At 30.9% G+C, this 22,818-nt stretch overlaps 3 protein-coding genes across 4 annotated transcripts in view; 1 reads left to right on the top strand and 2 right to left on the bottom strand.

Annotated features, from left to right (window-relative positions):
• The window catches only part of qin, a 223,432-nt gene that overhangs the window by 165,545 nt on the left and 35,069 nt on the right, over nt 1-22,818 (bottom strand). The gene's annotated exons all lie outside the window — the stretch shown is intronic.
• Nucleotides 1-22,818, top strand: part of LOC135948916 (uncharacterized) — a 108,540-nt gene that overhangs the window by 59,909 nt on the left and 25,813 nt on the right. The gene's annotated exons all lie outside the window — the stretch shown is intronic.
• Nucleotides 21,111-22,408, bottom strand: Tssk (Testis-specific serine/threonine kinase). The gene has a single exon (XM_065506987.1). The coding sequence runs from the start codon at nt 22,149-22,151 to the stop codon at nt 21,243-21,245; it is 909 nt and encodes a 302-aa protein (XP_065363059.1). The 5' UTR covers nt 22,152-22,408; the 3' UTR covers nt 21,111-21,242.

Below are 22,818 nucleotides of genomic sequence, written 5' to 3' on the forward strand. Positions count from 1 at the left end.
ATCTGCTTGATATTTCTTTTTGTAATTATCTTTACCAGAATTTGATTGTGACGAATTTGCATCATTTTGATTTCCCTTGGTTTGTTTAGTCTTTCCTGAATATATGTGGCCGTCTTTACCCATCTGGTCATATCCATTATCGTACAAGATGTCCATAGCGGCTTCCAACGATGTTGGATTTCTGCATGCTAATATTGTTTTCATAGGTTCAGGGATTTTATTTTTGAAGATATGTAGAGCTGATCTTTGATTGTTCATTGAAACCTGATTTGCGGCTTCTCCTTCGCCTAGTACCATCACGCTTTTATTGTTTAAACGCCTTAATCTATATTTAATATCATTATAGAATTCGATTGTGTTGGTCTGAAAAGTGACAGCTCTTAAGTCGTCATATAATTCATCGCAATTTTTTCTTTCGCCAAAGTTGTTCTGAAGGGTTCTCTTAATATCTTCCCAAGATCGAGCTTGGGTATTTATCTCTATTATTTCCTTCGCCCTCCCAACGAGTCTACTTTTGATTATGTCTGAAAATAATAGTTGCGATAACTCGTCGTACGTGGCAAGTATTGGGTATATTCTGTCTATTAGTCTCGTAAAAGTCATTATGTCATTTCTACTCCCGTTGAATTGGGGTAGGCTGTTAAGGTATTTAATTGGGTCAAGGGTGATCTGTTGAGGGTTTGCCATTTTTTGATAGAAAAGGAATTAATGGAGTATGTAAAAACTTTTAGAAGAAGATCAAATTTAGTTCAAACCCGGATTGCCAAAGATAATAAAAAAAAATATTCCGATGGAAAATTTTTCGAAGAAAGCAAATTGATTTTCTTAAAATTATCAGCACAAGAAAATATAAATATAATAATAAAAATGATAATAACAGTTACAATTATAAGTATAAATTAATATAATTTAATACTAAACTTACGATGATAGATGGATTTTTTTCTGCCTTGATGTTGTCGATCTTTGATGATGTTGTTCCTTATTGTTGAAGTTGTTTTCTGTGGATTTCCATTCGGTTTTACTCGTACTGTTTTGTAAGATAGGTCACTTTTGATTTATGTTGAAACCACTTTATTATTATTTATTATTGGTTGAATTGTTTTCTGTGGATTTCCGTTCGGTTTTACTCGTACTTTTGATTTATGTTGAAACCACTTTATTATTATTTTTAAATAGGTATAGCTTTTTGTTTTATATATGTAAAACAGAGTTATTTTATTGTTCAATCTAAAACAATGTTAATTTATTGTTTTGATTTTTCTTAATCAAGTCTAATAATTTTTTTTTATTTTTACTTAGTCAAAGGATGACTATTTTTAATTTTCGCTAAGTCAAAGGATATGACTTATATTTAATTTTCGCGTAGTCAAGGGATATGACTATTTTTAATTTTCGCTAAGTCAAAGGATATGACTTATATTTAATTTTCGCGTAGTCAAGGGATATGACTATTGTTTATTATTATAGGGAATTGGTATTAATATACCTATCCCATCCTCGTCGCCAGAAATGTAAAGGGTTCGTAGAGAATACAAAAAAAACACAAGTTTATTTTTGTTTTCTTTAATTAATCTTTATTAGCTTTTGATACTTGATTAAGACTAAATCAATAATACAAAATTAGTTTATTTATAACTTATGGTTTTCTAAAAAATAAATGCTTAATTGCAAATAAAAATAAAGAGTTACATTGATATTCCGCTAGTCATCAAAAACGAAATTAGTAAGAAGTTTGTTTTAGGTTGATGACTTTAAATGTGTAAACAAAACTGTTTTAAACTGTGCAATATGCAATTTTTAATTATTAAGAATTTTGGTTAATTTTAATAGGTGAACAAACTGTTTTGGATAAGTTGCGAAATATCAATATAAAAGAAAAAAGTAATCATAATAGAAACAATATGTTATGGTATTGGTTTATATTATGATTTTATTGGGTCGTTTCATAACTTCTATATTGGTTATAAATTTTGTTATGATATCTTTAATTGTTAAATTTTATATTTTTATTCGTGGAAAATCACCATATGAATTTTTTTTTTAGTTTTTAAAGTAAAAAAAATTTTATAAAATTATAAAATTTTACTAAAATATCAATCTAAAGGTCCTTAGGTTTTCAACAATATCAAATACTTATATAAAAAGCCTTTATTTACTCCACTGCACCATGTGAGATGCTATGGCTTCCACAATCCCTCGCACTTTCAAACTCTGGCCAACACTATATCGTGATTTTTTGCAATAGTTTAGGGTGTAGCGACCACAACTCGGCGTCCAGAATTTACGGCTTCTTTCGTGCTTCGACGGTCACAACGAAATTCAGTAAACATGTTTAATGAGCAGACGAAATTCACTTTTTTCAATTTCTCCTCCAGTCACGAGGTACTCTGCTATCAATGGCTGTCAAACACAAACTTTTTCAGTTAAGGGCCGAGAAATTAAAAATGTCGCAGACTTATTCAATGACCATCTTCAATTGATTTTGTTTGTTTTTAATGTCTTTTAATTCGAATAAAAATTATTGGAATAATCAAGGAACAAATTATTTTTATTCGAATGAATAAAATTGACAGTTTAGAATAAACAATTATTCGATCAATAATTGTCTAATAACGGATGAGATTCATGAGATTAGACACAATTCTGTTGCCTAGTCTCATTTACTTTCATACATATTTTTAATTATTTTATCATTGTTAACAAATAATTAGGCCTCGCAGATGCCGATTATTACAAAATGAGCATAATAAATTACTTTTAAACTGTTATATAAGCTATTTATTATGCGACTGCTTCTAAGTAATGCAGACAGTATGTAGTAGTCATTGAAAAGTATGTTATTCAGTAATTGTAAGTCATCATGTACGCTCTTTTTTCACCAATTTGTTTTCCAATTTATATCCAGGACATCTATCAGACCATAAACTTTTCTAGATAATAAGTTCTATCACAATCGCTTTTGGTATATAGTATATAGCAAGATGTTGGAACTCACATTTTACTTTTTTTAAGGATCGTTATTTTTGCTCAAAAATGACAATAATTAAATTTGGATAAAAATTACACATTTTGTTCTCATGCATTTATTTGTTCACGTTCACTCTCTGTTAGAGAATATACACAGACACATTTAAATGTAAAAAGAAATAAAACTAATATTTTTTTTTAAATAAATAATCGAGCAGAAAACTGGCTTGATTAAACGGAAAATTGCTAAAGACTTCAAAGAATTAAAATAGAAGAGAATATTATGCACCAGTTGTACAATACCTCAAAATGTTGAAAGTAAATATTTGTATGAGAGATCGTGACTGGCGACGAATGGATCAATGCATATTTAGTGAGAAACGAAACAATAAGGCTTTCAAGACGAATCAAATCCAACAAAGATTGAGACCAATCGCTACCTTCCATGAACTAATGACGTGATTAGTTTTATGTCAAATCCATCCCTATAGAGTCTAGACTTAAATATCAATTGATCTTTAAATTTTTGCTCTCCACCATTTGAAAATATGTGTATTTATTAAGGTCAGAACAGTTTTTTCTATTAAATTAATTAAACGTACATTTTAAATACTAATCTCGTTTTAATTAAAACCATTTAAGGCAAAACAAATTGTCATGATTACAAGCTAATAGACCAAAAAAATATCCAAAAAGGGCAGCTCTAAAAGTATCGCTCGCTCATGTCAAAGTAGCACCTTTTTATTTTTATTTTTCTATATTATCAATAAACGTTTGGTAACAAACAATAACATGACAAAGGTTAATCAAGACTACAACAGAAAAATATTGCAACAAAAAACAAAACTTCCAATAGCTCTAATATTTCAATGCAAATGAACATCGAAGCCCGCAATTTAAAGAACATTAAACGTGTCTTAACTATACATTTTAATGAATGAAAAAAAATATTAAATTAACGGGTTACTGAGCTGCTGCTCGCACGTATTGCTGCAGTTTGCTGAAACTCACTCGCTTGCTGGTTTGCTGCACACGGTTCTTTGCAGTTCAATGATTGCGATTGGTGATCAATGGAGTTTGAATTGCAAATACAAATTATTTGGAAATAAAGCAGAATATTTAAAAATAAACAATTGTTTGCTAAAGAGTGCTAACGGAATTGTAATCAATGTAATAAATAAAGAAATAAAATTTAAGAAAAGATATAATCACTGTTTATAAATCTTTGTTATCATCCTTAATCTTTTGGGAAAAGGTTTCCTGGTGATCTGGCCTAAGCAAATAGTAAAATGTCCCCCAACAACAAATTTCAGTGAATTTATCAATAATTAAATAGGGAATTTAGCACATTGAAAAACTCAAACTAAAAAATGAATGTTGTATTACCAAAAATAACTACATATTGATAAATTGCTGTTTGTACACTTTACTTTTAATAAAAATTTACGATTTCTTGATTTGCAAAGTCCTATAATTTAGAATTATTTCTGTGTTTTCTTGGCCTTTTCGAATCACTTGGATTTTATTAAATTCTTATACTATCACCCAACCATGATAAAAATATAAAATTTTGTTCGTACTCACACTTTAAGCCATTTATTTGCCAATCAACAAAATCTATTTAACCAGTTTTTAAACTCCAAATTTGAAGTAATTTATCTATTCAAACACATTCAAATCTTTCAAGGAAGTTATAATAAAATTAAAATTACGGCACTCTTGGTGTTTATTTTTTTCTATTATTATTTAGTGAAGGTCTTAAAGTTTTGTACCATTTAAATGATTTTTGTTTGCAAAAAAAAGGGTGGGCGACAAAACACACCTCAACATTTGCCAAGGAAATCTTATGAATTATGAGAACTTAACACAACATGTTTCTATCAACGACCTTGTTTTTCTAAAAAAAACAATTTGATTTATATTTAATAGTTTTTAATAAATCTTACAAAAACTTGCTAATAAATTATTTGCAAAAACGAACAAAATTAGACATGTTTGGTATATAAATTAGAAGTTTGGCCAAAAAAAAAAATTTTCAATTAAGATCACAAAACTGTTACCCCCATATGCATAAACAGTTTATAAATTTATCAAAGGTTTATGAAACAGATGTTGTATGGAAATTTTGTTTTATAAACCTTTGATAAATTTATAAACTGTTTATGCATATGGGGGTTATACTCTGACTACCGTCTTATACTAAGACTACCGTCTTATACTCAGACTACCGTCTTATACTCAGACTACCGTCTTATACTCTGACTACCGTCTTATACTCAGACTACCGTCTTATACTCAGACTACCGTCTTATACTCAGACTACCGTCTTATACTCAGACTACCGTCTTATACTCAGACTACCGTCTTATACTCAGACTACCGTCTTATACTCAGACTACCGTCTTATATTCAGACTACCGTCTTATACTCAGACTACCGTTTTATACTCAGACTGCCGTCTTATACTCAGACTACCGTCTTATACTCAGACTACCGTCTTATACTCAGACTACCGTCTTATACTCAGACTACCGTCTTATACTCAGACTACCGTCTTATATTCAGACTACCGTCTTATACTCAGACTACCGTTTTATACTCAGACTGCCGTCTTATACTCAGACTACCGTCTTATACTCAGACTCAGATTTCAGATGTTAATATATTTCCTAGTGTACACTAACGGTAATGCCGGATTACATATTATCGAATAAAATAACATACATATTGTCTTTAGATCAAATTAAGATTTGGATTTAAAATTTGTTTCTAACAATTACTTCTTTCCAAATGACATCCTACTTAACAGTTACTAAAGACAAACTATTGCCCAAAATTTCAATTATGATCCAATTTTCTAATAAACTATTTATTGCATTTTTATTATCCACAAATTTTCTGTCAGCTGATTTGATTTACGAATTATTAATAACTTTTGTAAATTCATAAACTGCATGTTTATTTATACACCCCTATATAAATATTTACAAATAACCGAAAATAGCCATTTAAAAATTATCATTTATCCTACGCCTGACATAAACTATGTGGACACAAATAATCAGTTTCAAATAAATTCAAATCAACATTACTCATCATTATTGGGATTAAATTTAGTAGTGTGTAATTATCATTATTAGAATTCACTAGTACGAGTATTAAATACAAATCCAAAATGAGAATTATTTATTTACTACAAACGACAAATGGCATGTCATGACATATACATATGTATGCATACATGAGGCAACATTTAAGGCATTTAAATTAAAAACTCCTTTTATTTTTGGGGCGGAAGTGTTCATTTACGTTTTAGGAAATACTCTTCCCTCACAAAACCAACAATAAATAAATCAAATTCATTTTGAAAATCAAATCAAATGATTCGTTTATCCGATGTATGCGTGGATGGATGAGTATTTAAAATTGTGGCATACAAATACTAAATAAATTTGATGACATTTCAGTGTGTTGTTTAACCCATTAAAGGTCAATTCACATTCAGTCCAATTATGAATAAAAAATTCCGCGGGAGTTTTTTTCCCATTGAATTTGAATAGGAAAAATGAGAAAAGGGAAAAAACTCCCGGGGAATTTTTATTCATATTTGGGCTGTAATATAAAATCATAATATAACAAGCCTTTTATGAGGCGTTTAATAATAAAGTGTTTCAATCGTTTACGTTTTAAAGTCCAGATCCAATCACAAAAGAACGATAAAAGTATTATCAGAACATTGTTTTTTATCGAGTTAACTTTTGTTTTCCATGTAAAATTAGCTTAAGTACCGATAAAATGTTCATTGGTTAATATTAATCTTATAATTTATTGCTGAAAAAGTATCAATGTAAACTATTTATACATTTATTTAGCCAAGAGTAAAAACTGTTATAAACTCTAACAAAACAAATTGAAAATACTCTAAATTTATCTTTTAGTATGTATAGAAAGTCCAACAACAAATAACGATAAACACCTGACATTTATGGAGAAAGAAAAAATGGTTTCAAATATTTATTTTCTTTATTGATATGATAAACAAAATTAAGTAAAATTTACCCCTAGCTGTGGTCTGTGTAATTTGTCAGGAATGTTCAGGCTCCCCATAATGGAGGACCATATCATGAAATAAAATGAAATACACAATATTCGGCTGTGTCGAATCTTATTTACCCTTCACCAAATTATACTTTAAAATAAATATTTTAAATGTTTTTAGGTAACCAAATTTAATTTTTTTTTTAATTAATAAGCGAAAAATTTTTTTTTTCAAAATTTTTCATTTTAATTTAAAACAAGAGAGCTATATTCGGCTGTGACGAATCTTATATACCCTTCACCAAATTATACATAAAAATGTTTTTTTTTAAATATTTTTATTTAAACAAAATCAAAATTTTTTGTTGAAATTGTTTTTTAATTTTTTTTAAAAAAAGTTTTTTCAAATTTTTTTTTTTAAATTTCTTTAATTAATTTTTTTTGAAAAAGAATTTATGACAAAAAAAAATTTTTGATGAAAAAAAAATTGGGGTTAAAAAATATTTTTTTCAGATTTTGACCCATTGTATGTCCAACTTACTATGGTCTTATATACGTCGTTGCAAAGGTCATTGAAATATCTATTAGATATCCATATTGTCTATATTAATGACTTAGTAATCCAGATATAGGTCAAAAATAGGTAAAAAATCGAGGTTGTCCTAGTTTTTTCCTTATATCTCAGCCATTTGTGGACCGATTTCGGAGATATTGATGTATGAATCGTGTATGTAAGTTATTTGGGGGCTTCGGAAAGTTGATTTCAACACACAGACGGACATGGCTATATCGATTCCGCTATCTATAACGATCCAGAATATATGTATATACTTTATGAGGTCGCAAATGAAAAATGTGGAAATTTCAAACGGAATGACAAACTTATATATACCCTTGCCACTCATGGTGAAGGGTATAAAAAATTTAATTTATTTGTGAAAAAGATTTTATATTACAAAAAAAATTCGGGGTAAAAAATAGTTTACCCGATTTTGACCAATTGTAGGTCCGACTTACTTTGGTTTTATATACGCAGTTGCAAATCTATGAAATATCTATTATTGGATCCATATTGTCTATATTAATGACTTAGTAATCCAGATATAGATCAAAAATCGATGTTGTCCTGGGTTTTCCTTATATATCAGCCAATTGTGGGTCGATTTTAAATAGGAACCGAGCCGGAAGAATTTCCGATATATTGATGTATGAATCATGTATGTAAGTTATTTATATACATATACAGTATTGGCCATAACTAAAGCACCCCCTCAATGGATTTTTTCAAATCATAATTTTTTTGATAAAAACGGCTTTTTGGGATGTATTTTGTATATATTTTATTAACTAATATTGTTAATGTTCATTTAATACTCATTTAGTAAAAGATAATTTTATTAAAAATTAATTTAAATGATAAATCATATAAAAACTCAAAAAGCAACGGACAAAACAAAAGCACCCTCTTATAAGATGTTTAAATATTTGACTCCGTACTGCATATTTGCAATGTGAATTATCGGGAATCACAATGAATTGACTTAAAAATTCCAAAAGATAAAAATATAGGAAGACGTAGTGTGCAAAATTTAAGTTTTATACAGTTTATTGTGAAAAAAACAATGACAAGGAACAAGTACTCCAGTAAATTGAAAATTAAAGTTATTGAAGACTGGAAGACGGGCTTATCACTACATGAATTTAGTAAAAAATATTCAATTAACAGATCAGTTATTTCCAGGCTCGTTTCAAAATTTTTTAAGACTGGTCGAAAAACTCCGGTGCATTCTGGAGGTCGTTCGCGAAAAAAACACGATATTATGATTCCTTGATCAAAAGAGCAATACAAAAAGATCCTACAGCATCAGCTATTCAAGTACGAACAAGTTTAAGATTATGCGTTAGCGAAAGAACAATCCGTAGAAGAGTAGTAGAAGCCCGATTATTCAGCTGACGACCAGCTAGAAAAACATTTCTGTCAGCTAAGAACAAGAAAGCTAGACTTAAATTGGCCAAAGCCCACATCGACTGGATTGTCCAAAAATGAAACACAGTACTGTTCCCTGACGAATCTAAATACAACTTAAAAAATTCCGCTGGAATAAGGCGTGTACGCAGACCAAAAGGAGAAAGACTGAATCCTAAGTATTTCAAAGGAACAATTAAACATGGAGGTGGCAATGTAATGGTCTGGGGTTGCTTTTCTGGTAAAGGATTTGGGCCAAATCATAAAATTTATGGGATTATGGATCGGTTCATGTACCGTGATGTATTGAAAGCTGTAATGTTGCCTTATGCCAGTGAAGAGATGCCAATTATAGGGAGCTTCCAACAGGATAACGATCCTAAGCACCCCTCCAAAGTTTGTAAGACTTGGCTACAGAGCAATAAGATTCAAGTTCTTCATTGGCCTGGTCAATCTCCCGATCTCAATCCTATTGAGAACTTGTGGCACATTGTTAATATGAAAATAAATCGTGAAAATTGTTGAAATAAGGATCGGAAATTTTCACGATTTATTTCATGTCGTTAAAATAGCCTGGGAAGAAATATCTAAAAACGCCATAAAAACATATTATCTTCTATGCCAAGAGATGTTCTTGTGCCATCCAAAACAAAGGATTTGCAACAAAAAATTAACTTAAATTTTTTTTATAGTATATCCTTGAAGGGGTGCTTTAGTTTTGTCCGTTTCATTTTCTACTTTAAAATACTTTTTGACTTTAAGTTACCTCTTATAGAAAGGTTAACTTTGAAAGTATTTGTTTATCAATACTAAACATATTAACAAATGAAAATAATACATAATAGATATTTAAAACTTTGATTTTATACAAAAAACTACCATATGGAAAAAATTCATTTATGGCCAATACTGTATATATACTTTGTGGGATTTTATTATTTTATTGTTTTACCTTTAATATTTAAAAATTTAGTTCTAAAAAAGTTGCTCAACAATGTTGTCCAAACTTCTGAACAATGATGAGATAATTTAAGACAATTTTAAGTAATTTAAAGTAAACCTAACAAGCTCTCTTAGAGCATATATATTTTATATTGGTCACACCTGATTAAAACTCAAAATAAAATCCATTAACATTTTTAAAATTTATTCAGCCTACTCGCACCATTATTGCAAATTTATAGTAGATGTCATTATATTAGAAGAGAGGAACAAAAGTAGAAAGCATGATGCGGTATTTATTTATTATTATAAGCATGCAGAATTTGCTGTACATATTTGCAACCAATCTATATGATGTTTGTAATTTGGTGTTGCATGCTTCATTGAATAAAGCAAACCACAATAATAAGGGAAATACAACGACAAAAGTATCTATATATTTCAATTTTAAACATTCAAAATAAATAAATCGTATGGTGATGGTGCTGATGATGATGATGTATCTGTAGACTTGATCTGACACAGACTCCAAAATAAACCACAGCAACAACACAATACAATACAGACAGCAAAGAATAGAAAACATGCAACATCATATTTATTTATCTAATACCGAAATAACTTGAATGCGTCGTCACCATCATCAGTTAAATATAATCACTACTAAGGTTTTGCTGCTGCAAGTTGGTAGGCAGTCAGTCGGTAGTGGTAGTATGTAGTTTGAATTTACGTACAAATGTATGGTAGCAAAACTCCAAAGAGTTGCTATTGTTTTTGTTTTTGCAAGTTTCAAAAATAAATACAAAAATTGCATGTATACATGCAACAACTAATGTTGGCCCCAATTTTAAGTGCAACATACCGCATAAATATTTTTGTGTTGGCATTATAACTTTATGGACACATCTAAATATTTGAATATGCCACCACTACTATGTATAACATACAACGAAATGCTTAATCAGAATTTATATTTATTTAGATTTTAAATAAACTCCTGCTCCTCTCAAGTGTTTTATTGATATTTTTTTCTGTACAGAGGCTTTATTATCTTGTTTTTTTTTTGTGTAAACCACACTTGTTTATGGCCAAACCGAAAAATAACAAGTAAGAGTGTTATATTCGGCTGTGCCGAATATTGAATACCCACCATCGAAAATATTTTTCGGATATGGGGTCCATTATGGACCGATCCTCACAAAAGTTGGTAGAAAGGTTAAAGTTGTTTATTTCCAATTTCATCACGTTATTAATTATTATAAGACAATTATGAACGCTCAACTCATTTTCTGGGGGGACCTTGTACGAGGACAAGGGGCGAATGTTGCCCGATATTCCCCATACTTTACAGTATAATTTCGGAGTACCTAGAACTAATTTGTGCAAAATTTTATCAGGACTGCTATATTCCGGGGGGACATTTGTATGGGGGCAAGGGTGAAATCATGGATATTGCTCATTTTCAATACCAAACCAACAGAGATTCATACTAGACTCGGAGAAAAACCTACCGCAGAAAACAAGAGTAGCTCTGGCGCAACTGAGGTCGCGATGGAGCAACAAGCTCAATGTCTACTGGTCCCCCATAGACCGTGCTGTCCCAAATGCATGTCCTAAATGTCAGGTCAGGGTACCCATGATACCCTCACATATTCAACTGCCCAGCCAATCCAACTTCACTTAGTCCAATGGATTTGTGGACCAACCCCGTTGAAGTAGCACAATTTCTTGGCATTGATCACGATGCAGAACCCCCAGATTAATATATTGTAAAGTTTAAGCTGTTACATTTCGATGTGTTACAAACGGAAGGACAAAATCAATATACCCACCATCTTTTTTAATGGTGGACATAAAAAAACTAGTCCATGATGAGGTTGTTCTCTAATGGAACCTGGTTTTAGTATTTAACTATTCATTCATTTAGTCAGTCATATATGCCTGAGTAGTACTCAGCTTTGTTATACTTTTGAAAAGTCCATTGGTCACCATTAAAGTTGGTGCGGTGGCGGCAGCCGCCACCAACACTTAACATTTTAAAGAGACAAGTTTTTTTGTTTTGTTGTTTTGTTGTTTAAACTTTTCGTGGAAATCAACTAAATTGTTTATGCAACCTCTTAGACCATATGGATTTTTAAGCATAATGCTTTTGTTATACTTTAGTTTAGTATATAAACAGTTTTTAGCGAAAAACGTTTTTTTTTTTTTGATGTCAAGTAAAATTTATTTGATTTGTTCAAATGCTTTGATCGGTGGTTGCGGAAAATCTAGGCTAGTATGTATGATAAATATCAAAATTTTGAAAATTTCAATTCCTCAATTATATAAGAAGAGCGTTTAGGTTTGTAACTTTTTTTATCCAGAAGTGAAATTGGTAATGTTTTAGTTTTTACATATCCAAATCCTTATTCTAATCCATGCTTAGTTTTTCTTCCAGATATTTTCCTAACAACTTATCAAGATAGAAGATTTCTAGAGTTTAAAAAGTTTCAGAAAATAATTGTCTTCTGGACCGATATCCTAAATTTCCATTCGAATATAAAGATATTAAGAGGTACCATAGAAATAGGGCAGAGATTGTACGAAGTGAAGCAAATTATTTTAATTGTTATAAAACATTTGAAAATCACTTAATGGTAAATTAGAAATATTAATTAGATTCGGAAAATGTGTGTTACTTCAATTAAAAAATTGACCGAAGATGCAACAAAATCTCTAAGATTAGTAATTTTGACTTTGGCTAAAAAAAATTATAGAAACAACAAATATAATTTTAGAGATTAAATAATTATTAACTTGAACATATCTGTTCAATATAATAAGTACACAGAGAAAACAGATTCGTAGTAGCAACCGAATTTGTTGTCAATCAAATGATTCGGTTGTACACATAGAATTTTTCGATTCTATCAACAGAAAGTCAGGTTAGGGAACAAGATATGGACGAGCTTCTAGATGTCGATAGACTCTCTTGGAGTAACTTGTACCACTCTCTCTGATCTCACAGTCAAATTGCAGAGGGATCAGCTCCTACCTATGAGGACAACGGGATCCAATAGAGTCGATCTATCGGTGGTCGTCCACATGACGCTAAGGACGCCAATCTTGTTTGGCAAGTCTCAGTGGAAGAATTGCCTAGTGCTCCTCCACGAGACATTGTGAATACTGGTCGAACGAACAAAGAGAGAGCAAATAATGGAACCCGGAAACCTAAGCAATGAAATACATTTTCACCTAGATGTCTTTGGTTGTTAATCGTTAAAATTGCGGAATTTGTGATTATCCACAAACAAATGTAACCACAATGTGTCACTGTTTGGTGCGATTTTTTGAATTGAGGCATTATTAGACCGTACTACTTACTGGTGATGGTCATGGAAAATTTCGATAAAATAGTGCTAAAGACGTAGAATTCACTTTCCCCTGATCTATAAAAATATAACAATCTAAAGAATAAAAATGTATGATATCAGCCCAATTATAAAAAAAATTCCCGGGAGTTTTTTCCCTTTTCTGATTTTTCCTATTCAAATTCTATGTTAAAAAAAAGAAAAGGGAAAAAAACTCTCGGAGCATTTTTTTCATCTTGCATAAAGTTGTTTGATATTTTTCTCTTATTATTAAGATAATTCAATACGATTCATTCAATTAGCAATCCCACACTTAAACCAATTTTTTTTCTCAATTTTTATGCGAAATAAACTTTTCCATTAACCACAATAACCATAACTATTCAATAAATTGTAAAATATAATATTTAATAATATTAAAACACACACAACATATTTTCAATACTCTCATATGTACGAAGCAACACAAAACCTACAAACCTATGTTGGCAACAAAGTTTTAAAATCGATGATACTTTCAAAAATGTTGTGTGTATTTTAATTCAAACCAATTCCAAGTACGATAATACCTGCTTGCCATCTTCTGGTGCGATTACTATCAATAAGATGATGATCTGACTCTACAACAAATTTGTAAGAATATCATCATAAAAGATATTTTACATAAGAGAGGTTTTCAAATCTAATACCAAAGTACTAACCATGTGTATATAATACTTAATTAAGAAAATAACATTCACAAGTTTTAAATTTGCCATTTTATTAGGAAAACTTTGGTGTGATGCCACACCACATACATAAATACTATGAGATCTAGCAACATATGGGAACTAATAACATACATAAGTATGCTAACTACTAGGGTATTCAATCGATTAACCGTTAATCGGTTAACCGATTAATTTTGGAAGGTTAACTGTTCGAATAATTTAAAATTGCCGATTTTCAAATAACAAATAAACCGAAACAAATTCGATTAACCGATTAACCGAAATTCTTTTTTTTTGCAGTTTAACATATTTCTTTGTATTTATTTTTCCAATTCAATTCAATTACAAATTTCAAATTAAAATTATATATTTTTTCGAACATCCAAGAAAAATGTTTAGTGAGAATAACAACTGACATATTTAATTTACATGTATTTAAAACTTTGTTTGCATTTATATGCCCAGAGTTTTTTCCAAGTCAAGAAAAAAATCGTTTAAAAGGAAAAAAATTAAATTATATTCGTTTTATAAAAGATTATTTCAGAAGATCTCACTAAAATCGTAAAAAAATTCAAATGTGTATACAAAAAGGATCTCAAATACCATATTTGCTATTATATTTTGGTTGAATTGTTGTTTTGTTTGTTTTTTTATGTTTATGTACACAAAATTCGTGGTTGTATTTTCAATTTAAAATTAAAATAGGTATTAATTGGTTAATCGAATAAATTAACCGATTATTAACCGAATAAATCTAAACCCCGATTAATTATTTGCTCGGTTAACCGATTAAACCAGAAACCCGATTAATTGAATACCCTACTAACTACATACCTACAATGTAGTCTATTTGTCGCATTTTGTATAGAAAACTTAAGATATAAATACCAAATATTGAATACACTTTAGAGAACCATTTAAAATTATGTTGTTTCTTGTTGCATTTTCTTGTTTCACCTAAGCTACAAAGATTTTTGAGGTACTAAACGTAATGTATCACAGTGGTACCCCAACAGAGTATTCTAAGAATATCAGAACATCCACTTGGATGTTCAATATTGTAATGTCTCACATTTTTCTAGCATTTTCCACTGTGCGTATTTATACTTGCTTGTACGACTACAATGATAAAAAGAAAGTTTCAAAGTTTTAAGTCATTCGATTTAACTGGTTAACATAAGAAGGAAACACTAAAACAAATCATTATTTCAATGGTTTGTGGTCTTGAACAGAGACCAACTGTGTATCCTTGTGTTTAAATAATAGGAGGTACACATTTCTAATGCGTTTATCTCATTAGGTTGGTCTTCAGATATTAAATATTTTCTCTTAAAATGTTTAATTACTATTGCAAAACATTAAGGCTATTCAAACAAAAATGCAAATTAACATAGGATTCTATCATTCAGCGGTTTTTTTTATAGAAAACAAGTAAGAAAGTATCGTACCCTACACTGAGTTGATGATTATTCTTTTGAATTGAATCTTATTTGAATATCAACATTTTTAAGATATTTATTCGTAGAATTTGGTTTGACATTTATGAGAGCTTATTTATTTTCAGATAGGGGAGTTTATGAGGGCTAGGATAAATAATGGACCGATTTTAACCAAATTCAATTGGCTTTGGGCAATATAAGTCTGTGCCAAATGTTGTCGAATTATCTTTAGTAGTTTGATTACAAGGTTTACATGGAGGGATAAACAGAGACAGACAGAAAGACATACCGACGCTTAATCGACTCAGAAAGTGATCCAGAGCACTAACCTGCATGGATAATCCGTCGTCGTAGTTAGCCGACTGAGAGCCGAAGCATTTATCTCGTCGGATTGTACTCATTAGCTAGTATAGTCAATAAGTTGTAGTTAGTCGACGAAAGCTGAAGAATTTATCTCCTCGGATTCCATACATAGGCTGTATTTACAAATAATTAGTCGCTAGCCGAACGAGAGCCGAAGCGTTTAACTCGTCGAATCCTCTATTATAAGTTTCGCCCATTAACAAACATATTCCAAAGATCGAAGACAGCTCTGTGGTAAAGATATCAAATGTATGTTGTTAATTGTGATGCCATTTTTCGAAAATCGACTGGTTAAGAATATTGATTCGATTTTAAATTAGGTCAAACATTGGCTTTCGGTCAGTATTCCAAGATGAAGGCAGATGATAGTATAGAACCAAAGACCTACATGTTAAGATAAAGCTGTAAAGCAGCTGAAAAATTTATTGAAAGCTGCTCAAAAATTTAAAGCACTAAACTAATTCTGAAATTGTAGGAACATTCAAAAAGTTTCGGACTAACTCGAATATTTATATTTTGTTGGAAACAACTACATATCTTATATATAAATAGGCCACACATTTTTTTGTGGTACACTTTTAAGTATGTTATTGTCCACCAATATTGATGAATAATATATGGTTTAAAAGGTTTTTTCCTGTAGATTTGGAGAATATAAAAAAATATTTAAAAATTCTTTCCATATAAGTGGTAAAAATAGTTTTAAAAGTGGTCGAATTTCGGCCACCAGGCGATTCTAGTATAAATAATTCCTTACAATTGCAGTTTCCTATGAATATCCCTTAAAAATGTTATCTTTTACTCAAGGTAAAAACTAACGAATACAAAACAAAACACGTCTCTTGTCATGATTTCAATATTAAACAAATATTATTTTAATGCAACTACCATTTATGTTGCATACTTAGCTCGAAACACACATAATTTTGGAAGCTAAAATTGTGTGGCGAACACATGCCACCACCATTAGCAGCAGCCGACAAACTCTTAAAGGCAACAAACATGACTTGAGGCAATGCTGCATGAGTTGAGGTCTGGTGAGTAAGCGAGTGAGTGTTAAATGTGGGTGCTTCAGCTAATGACTGGGTATAAAAACTATAAGTTTCCAAAATGTTTCGTTTTTATTTTTGTTTGTTTTTAATGCCAGCTTTTTATGTACACAATACAACACAAATACATATCTCTTACATTAAGAATAAGTGTAATGAAATGTCTTTTAAAATCTTAGTTAATTGAATTTGAAATTATAGTCATTCATTCATTCATTCATACGTACGAACGACAGGCTGACTGACTGAGTACATATTAATGCAGATCGTCTTGATGTTGCCCAAAGTGAGTGTCTATGAATGTAGTATGAAATTCATGTTTCGGCCATTAATCTTGACTATTAAAAAAGCAAAAATGTGAATTGCAACCATTTGTGGCTAAAGATTAAAATGAACCATTGTTACTATTCACAATTGTTGTTGTGGTTTAAGTAAGTTAAACTAAACTATAGTTAGTTTAGTTAAGCTGACTTATATCTTTTTCTTTAGCAAACGTTCGAACACATGTTTGTCACTCTAATGTTTCTACTTTTAAATGATTTTGTTGCTCTTACCATTTTTGGTAATTTATTAATGCCTTTTTTTTGAATGGGTTTTTTCAAAAAGAATTTATGTTTCTGATCTCATAGAAAATGGAATGGAAACAAGAAATATCTCAAACATAAGACATCACTAATTCATGTTATGTCTATTATTTCCTTTTAGATCTTTGTTTAATTTGTTATTATTGATTGCTTTGAAAAATGCAATCAATTGGATAATTTTAAATGTGTTTGTTAGATGTGATCTCATTTTTAAACAAACAATACCTTTATATAGGAATTTTGTGTAGAAATTATTGAAATTTTCAAATAATTAATAAAATTTATTTTTAGTTTTGGCAATCACTTTGAGTAAATGCTATTTCCGCATAAAAAATTATTAAAATTCAGTCATAATAGGTTGAATTTGAAAACTATAACTAAGTTTGCTACTGAAAATTATTAAAAATTAATTTATAATACTTAATTTAACACGGAAGTTAATTAACAAAAAAGAATAAATAAATTTTAAGTTATTTGAGTTATTTTTAAGTTTTTTTATTAAAAACTATAAAATGATTTTTCCCATAGAATCCCATAGAATTTCTCAGAATCACTTTTTGAGTCAATTTAACAATGTCCGTCCGTCTGGCTGGCTGGCTAGCTGTCTGTCCATGTAAAGAGCAAAGTACAGAACACAATTTTCAGGAAGAAGCCTATCTATCGGCCAATATTTCTCCTAGCCCCCATACAAATGTTCCCAGAAATAGGACTTTATCGGTCATAGATGGTATCCACACCAAATTTCGCCATAAATAAGTTTTATACAAAAATAAATCACACCTACAAATTTTGTGCGGATCGGTCAATAATTGACCTACGGTTACATAACTACTTTATAAAGTGCACTAAAAAATAAACGTCTAGGTTACTTAGAGACAATTGACTTCACTTTAGGTTATATGTGAGGCCAGTATACTTAAGAAAATAAACTGTATGAGAAGTATGTATATTAGAGTGTCCCTTAGAATTACGTTGAAACGGTACCCGCTGAATACTTTCGTAATGACCTGAAATACTACCAACAGTTTTGAGGTGCATTTTCAGGTGGAAAATATGCAATTTTTTCAGTTTTCTTAAAAATTTTGCCATTAAAAAATTACTTTTGAAATTTAATTTAAAATAATCGAAATGTGTACGTAATTGTCGTTCTAATGAGTTATAAAAGACAAAAATGGGTTAAAAAATGTTAAAGTTATTAAAAATTCGCCAGGCCTTAATGTGGCTCAGGCCACAAGAACAAGAAATGTAGGAACAAAATTAACATATTTTGAGAAATATTAAAATAAAAGCACATTTTTACTTAAAATATATCCATATTTACTTGTATATGAGTTTTTGTCTTAGTAGGAAACCGTTAACCCATTCGCAGGTTTGACCAAAAAAATAAAAAATTTTTAACGCCAGTTTCAAAACTCCATTTTAAAATTTTGTTAAACAAATTTTAGAATTTTTTGATCATCACATAAGGGTTTATTGAAAACATAATAGGGAATAAAAATGTGAAAAAAGTATGACAATACCTCCTATAGTTTTTCCGTACCTGCGATATAGATTTTGCGATTTTCGAGAAAAGGTCCCCTTTTACAATGCAGAAATTGAAAGGCAGACAGACGAAGTTTGTTGGCGAGGGGTTGAAGAGGTAGAGTGTGTAGTACACGACCATCTGTACTAGACATTTTCTGTTTCTCTTCTCCACTCTTCGCAATTTTCATGTTGTTGCTTCGTATAATTATACTCTACACCACCATAGTGGGGAGTGTATAATGCGTTTGTACAGATGTTTGTAACGCCCAAAAATATTAATCTAACACCCACCTTAAAGTATACCGATCGACTTAGAATCATGTTGTCATGATGTCCGTCCGTCCGTCTGGTTGGCTGGCTGTCCATGTAAACCTTGTCATAGCTCCCATATAGACCCGCTTCCGAAAATCACTTTAACGTGCATAAATCGCTTAAAAATGTTGGTATACACACAAAATTCAACATAGTAAACATTCATATAGACATAAATCACACGACCCAATTTTATGGTGATCGGTCCATAATTGGTCATAGCCCCCATACAAGGCCCACTTCCAAAAATCGCTCAAAAATATAAATCATTGAAATTTTAAAAGAAAAATGTTGTTCTTTTACTTAGTGTAGGGTATTATATGGTCGGGCTTGACCGACCATACTTTCTTACTTGTTTTTCTCACATCAATGTTTAAATGCATTTCACAATGCAAATATTCATACGCATCAACAACGAAAAAGAAAGAAAAAAGGAAACGACAAATTTCTGTCTGTATATTAATTTCGCGGTTGTAAAAGGTTTAGGCAAGTTCAAAAGAGAATGAGAAAAATTTCTGCATTGTAAAAGGGGACAAACTAATTTTTTGGCCATATTTTGGCGAATGAGCCCAATTTCCTTACTGTTATTAATTTTAAGTAAAATCTGTTCAGAATATTATAGTCCAGGTAATTCTAAACATAGTCCGAAAGTTTTTCTAAAATCGGAAAACGTTAACCCTTAAATCCTGAAGGTCAAGGGTCAAATTTTTCAATATTTGGAATTTCCAATGGAAAGATAGCGAAATATTATATATTTTTGGGCCGATTTTGATGAAACTTAAGAAAAATATAAAATGAAGTCTAGTATTTACAATAACAACACAAAAGTGGAAATTAACCCTTAATAGCACTTGGAGTCAAAATGACTTTGTCGTTCGTGATTTTAGAAGTTCAGGGTCATTTGGATTATTTTAAATTAAATTGCATTTTTCCCCCTTGTAAAAGTACCTCAAAACTAAATCGCAAATCGGCACGGGTTGCAATCATGATAGAAAGACAAAATTTCATATTTAACTATTAAAAAAAATGCGAAGATGCGTTATTTGTATTATTATTGCTTTTTATGGACAAATACTTGTACTTTGGAATCCCATTTCATTTAAATATGTTTGCTACGGTATACCGTTAATTTTTTTATGTCAGGTATTAGGGTGGTTTTATCTCATAGGGTAAAACAAAATTTTTAGAATTTGTTTGGGGGCACCCCCCTAAAATGTTTCTTTCTGTCAGAGTTTAGGATAGCCAAAGTTTGAGCACAATTGGAAGATTAACATCTTCCCGTGACACTGGGTCCTCAAAGTTTTGAAATCTCGATTTTTTGGCAGTTTGGCGACCCATATCTCTGGAACGGCGATACATCGTGTAATACATCAAATTAAAGGCCATACTGTTTACAATATTTTACATTCTAAACAATAGCGAGGAGTCAAGCTCATCACAGATTACAACCAATTACTTAAAAAGGATGAGCAACAAAAACAAGTCGCCAAACTGACAAAAAATCGAGATTTTCAAAACTTTGAGGCCCCAGTGGCACGTGTTAACATCTTTCAATCATGCTCAGACTTTGGCAATCTTAAAATCTAACAAAATTAAACATTTTATGGGGGTGCCCCCCCAAAAAAAATCCGACATCGATTTTTTAAAACCACCCTAGTATATATAAAAAATAGAGGGTACCCGCAAAAATTCCCCAAAAAAAATGTTTTGGCTTTTAAGGGACACTCTAATGTATATCAGCATTATTTGTATGAAATCAGTTTTTATCTATTAATAAAAATATCTATTTTATTGAGATAGTTTTGTCCCAATAAATAGCGCTAATATTAAAACCGAAAATCTTAAAACCGAATAATAAAACAAGTTTTCCTTTAACAATTTTCAAAGAACTATAATTTCACAAAATTCTGAAAACTCACACTTTTTGTTTTTCAAAACACTAACAAATTTTAAAAGATGTTCAAAGAATAATCTTTTTTATCTTCAATAACAAAATTAAAGCAACGCCTCATCCTCCTCGGTACGCAGCCAACTGCAGTTGAGAATTTCTTTTAAATTCCAGCGAACATGAGGTTCTGGTTCCAACAGCACCGCCACTGTGGCCTTAGCTTGAGCTGAAATTTTATCTTGCAGTTTACGACGAAAGGCGTATTTTTTACCACGTTGAAATTCAAGTAATTTACTTAAATTACTGTCATCAAAGGGCATTTTAGCATTGAGCATAATGAAAAGAATGACACCCAAAGACCAAGCATCCGCTAATTTCGGATCATAGGGATGACCGCCAACAACTTCGGGAGCAGCATAGGCTGCCGAACCACAATACGTTTCCGATTTAATTTCACGACCTGCCTCATCACAACAATAGCGGGCAAAACCAAAATCGGCCAGTTTGATATTAAGGCGTTTCGAGAGCAATATATTCTCACACTTGAGATCACGATGGGCAATTTCATGCGAATGTAAATACTTGAGGGCCTTGGCCATTTGCAAAAACCAGGCTTTGGCTTGTAGCTCCTCCACCGGGCCGTTTTTCTTGATGTAGGTCAGCAGGTCGCCATTCTCGGCATAACGCATGAATATGAAAATCTTGGGACCTCTTTGCAAAATACTATGAATTTGTATAATATTGGGATGATCGATTTTAGTTAAAATCTCCAATTCACGGGGGAAAAACTTGTTGACAAAATCCGAAGGAGCCTTGGCCTTGTCGATAATCTTACAGGCCAAATGTATACCATTGCCAGTGTCATCGGCATAGCCGGCCGTAATGACCGTGGCATACGAACCTTCTCCGATTTTAGAACCAACATTATAGCCTCGCTGTGCCAATGCATCGATATCGGAAGTGCGTGTGCTCAATTGTCTGTGACTGTGAGAGCCGCTTGTAGATTTTGTTGACATTATTGCTGATGTTGTTGTTGTTGTTTTTGGAATTTTCTATACTGTTTTGAAATTTTGTCTAATTGCATCTGAAGCTGTTATTTTAGCTGACAGTTTGGAATTTACACTCAAAAGTTTAGATCAGAAGAATGAGTTGACCGTTTTGTATTAAAATAAAATTATAAAAAAAAACTACGAAAAATTCTTGAAAATTCAAAGTCGAAAGAATTTTATACAAAAAAACAAATGAATAAAATAAATTTTTAATTGTTCTTTCAAAAAATTATGTTTGTAAAAATTTTGACAAATTTTCAAAAGAGACACCTGTACTGAATTTCATATAATAAATATGTAAATGCGAAAGTTATAAGATTGCATTTATACCAGAGATAATTTCACTAATAGATATTTTTATTAAACAGCAGCATTTTAATTCTATCGTCTACGGCGCCATAATTGGTCATTATCGCCTTTGACAGGTGGTAAAGTGTGTTGTCGAGGAATTCGTTTTGAGAACCTTGATTTCCCTTCAAAAATTATACATAATATCTGTTTCATTAGCTGAGAGGTAAAAAAAATTATCCCCAACACATTCGGATAATTCACACTCTCAATTTGGGTTCCATCGACTACGATGCCAAGGTGAGGTTAGGTTCCGATTGCAGCCACTCTTACTTGAGTTCATACA

The sequence above is a fragment of the Calliphora vicina genome, chromosome 1 (genome assembly GCF_958450345.1).
Source record: "Calliphora vicina chromosome 1, idCalVici1.1, whole genome shotgun sequence".
In the NCBI taxonomy this organism is placed as follows: domain Eukaryota; kingdom Metazoa; phylum Arthropoda; class Insecta; order Diptera; family Calliphoridae; genus Calliphora; species Calliphora vicina.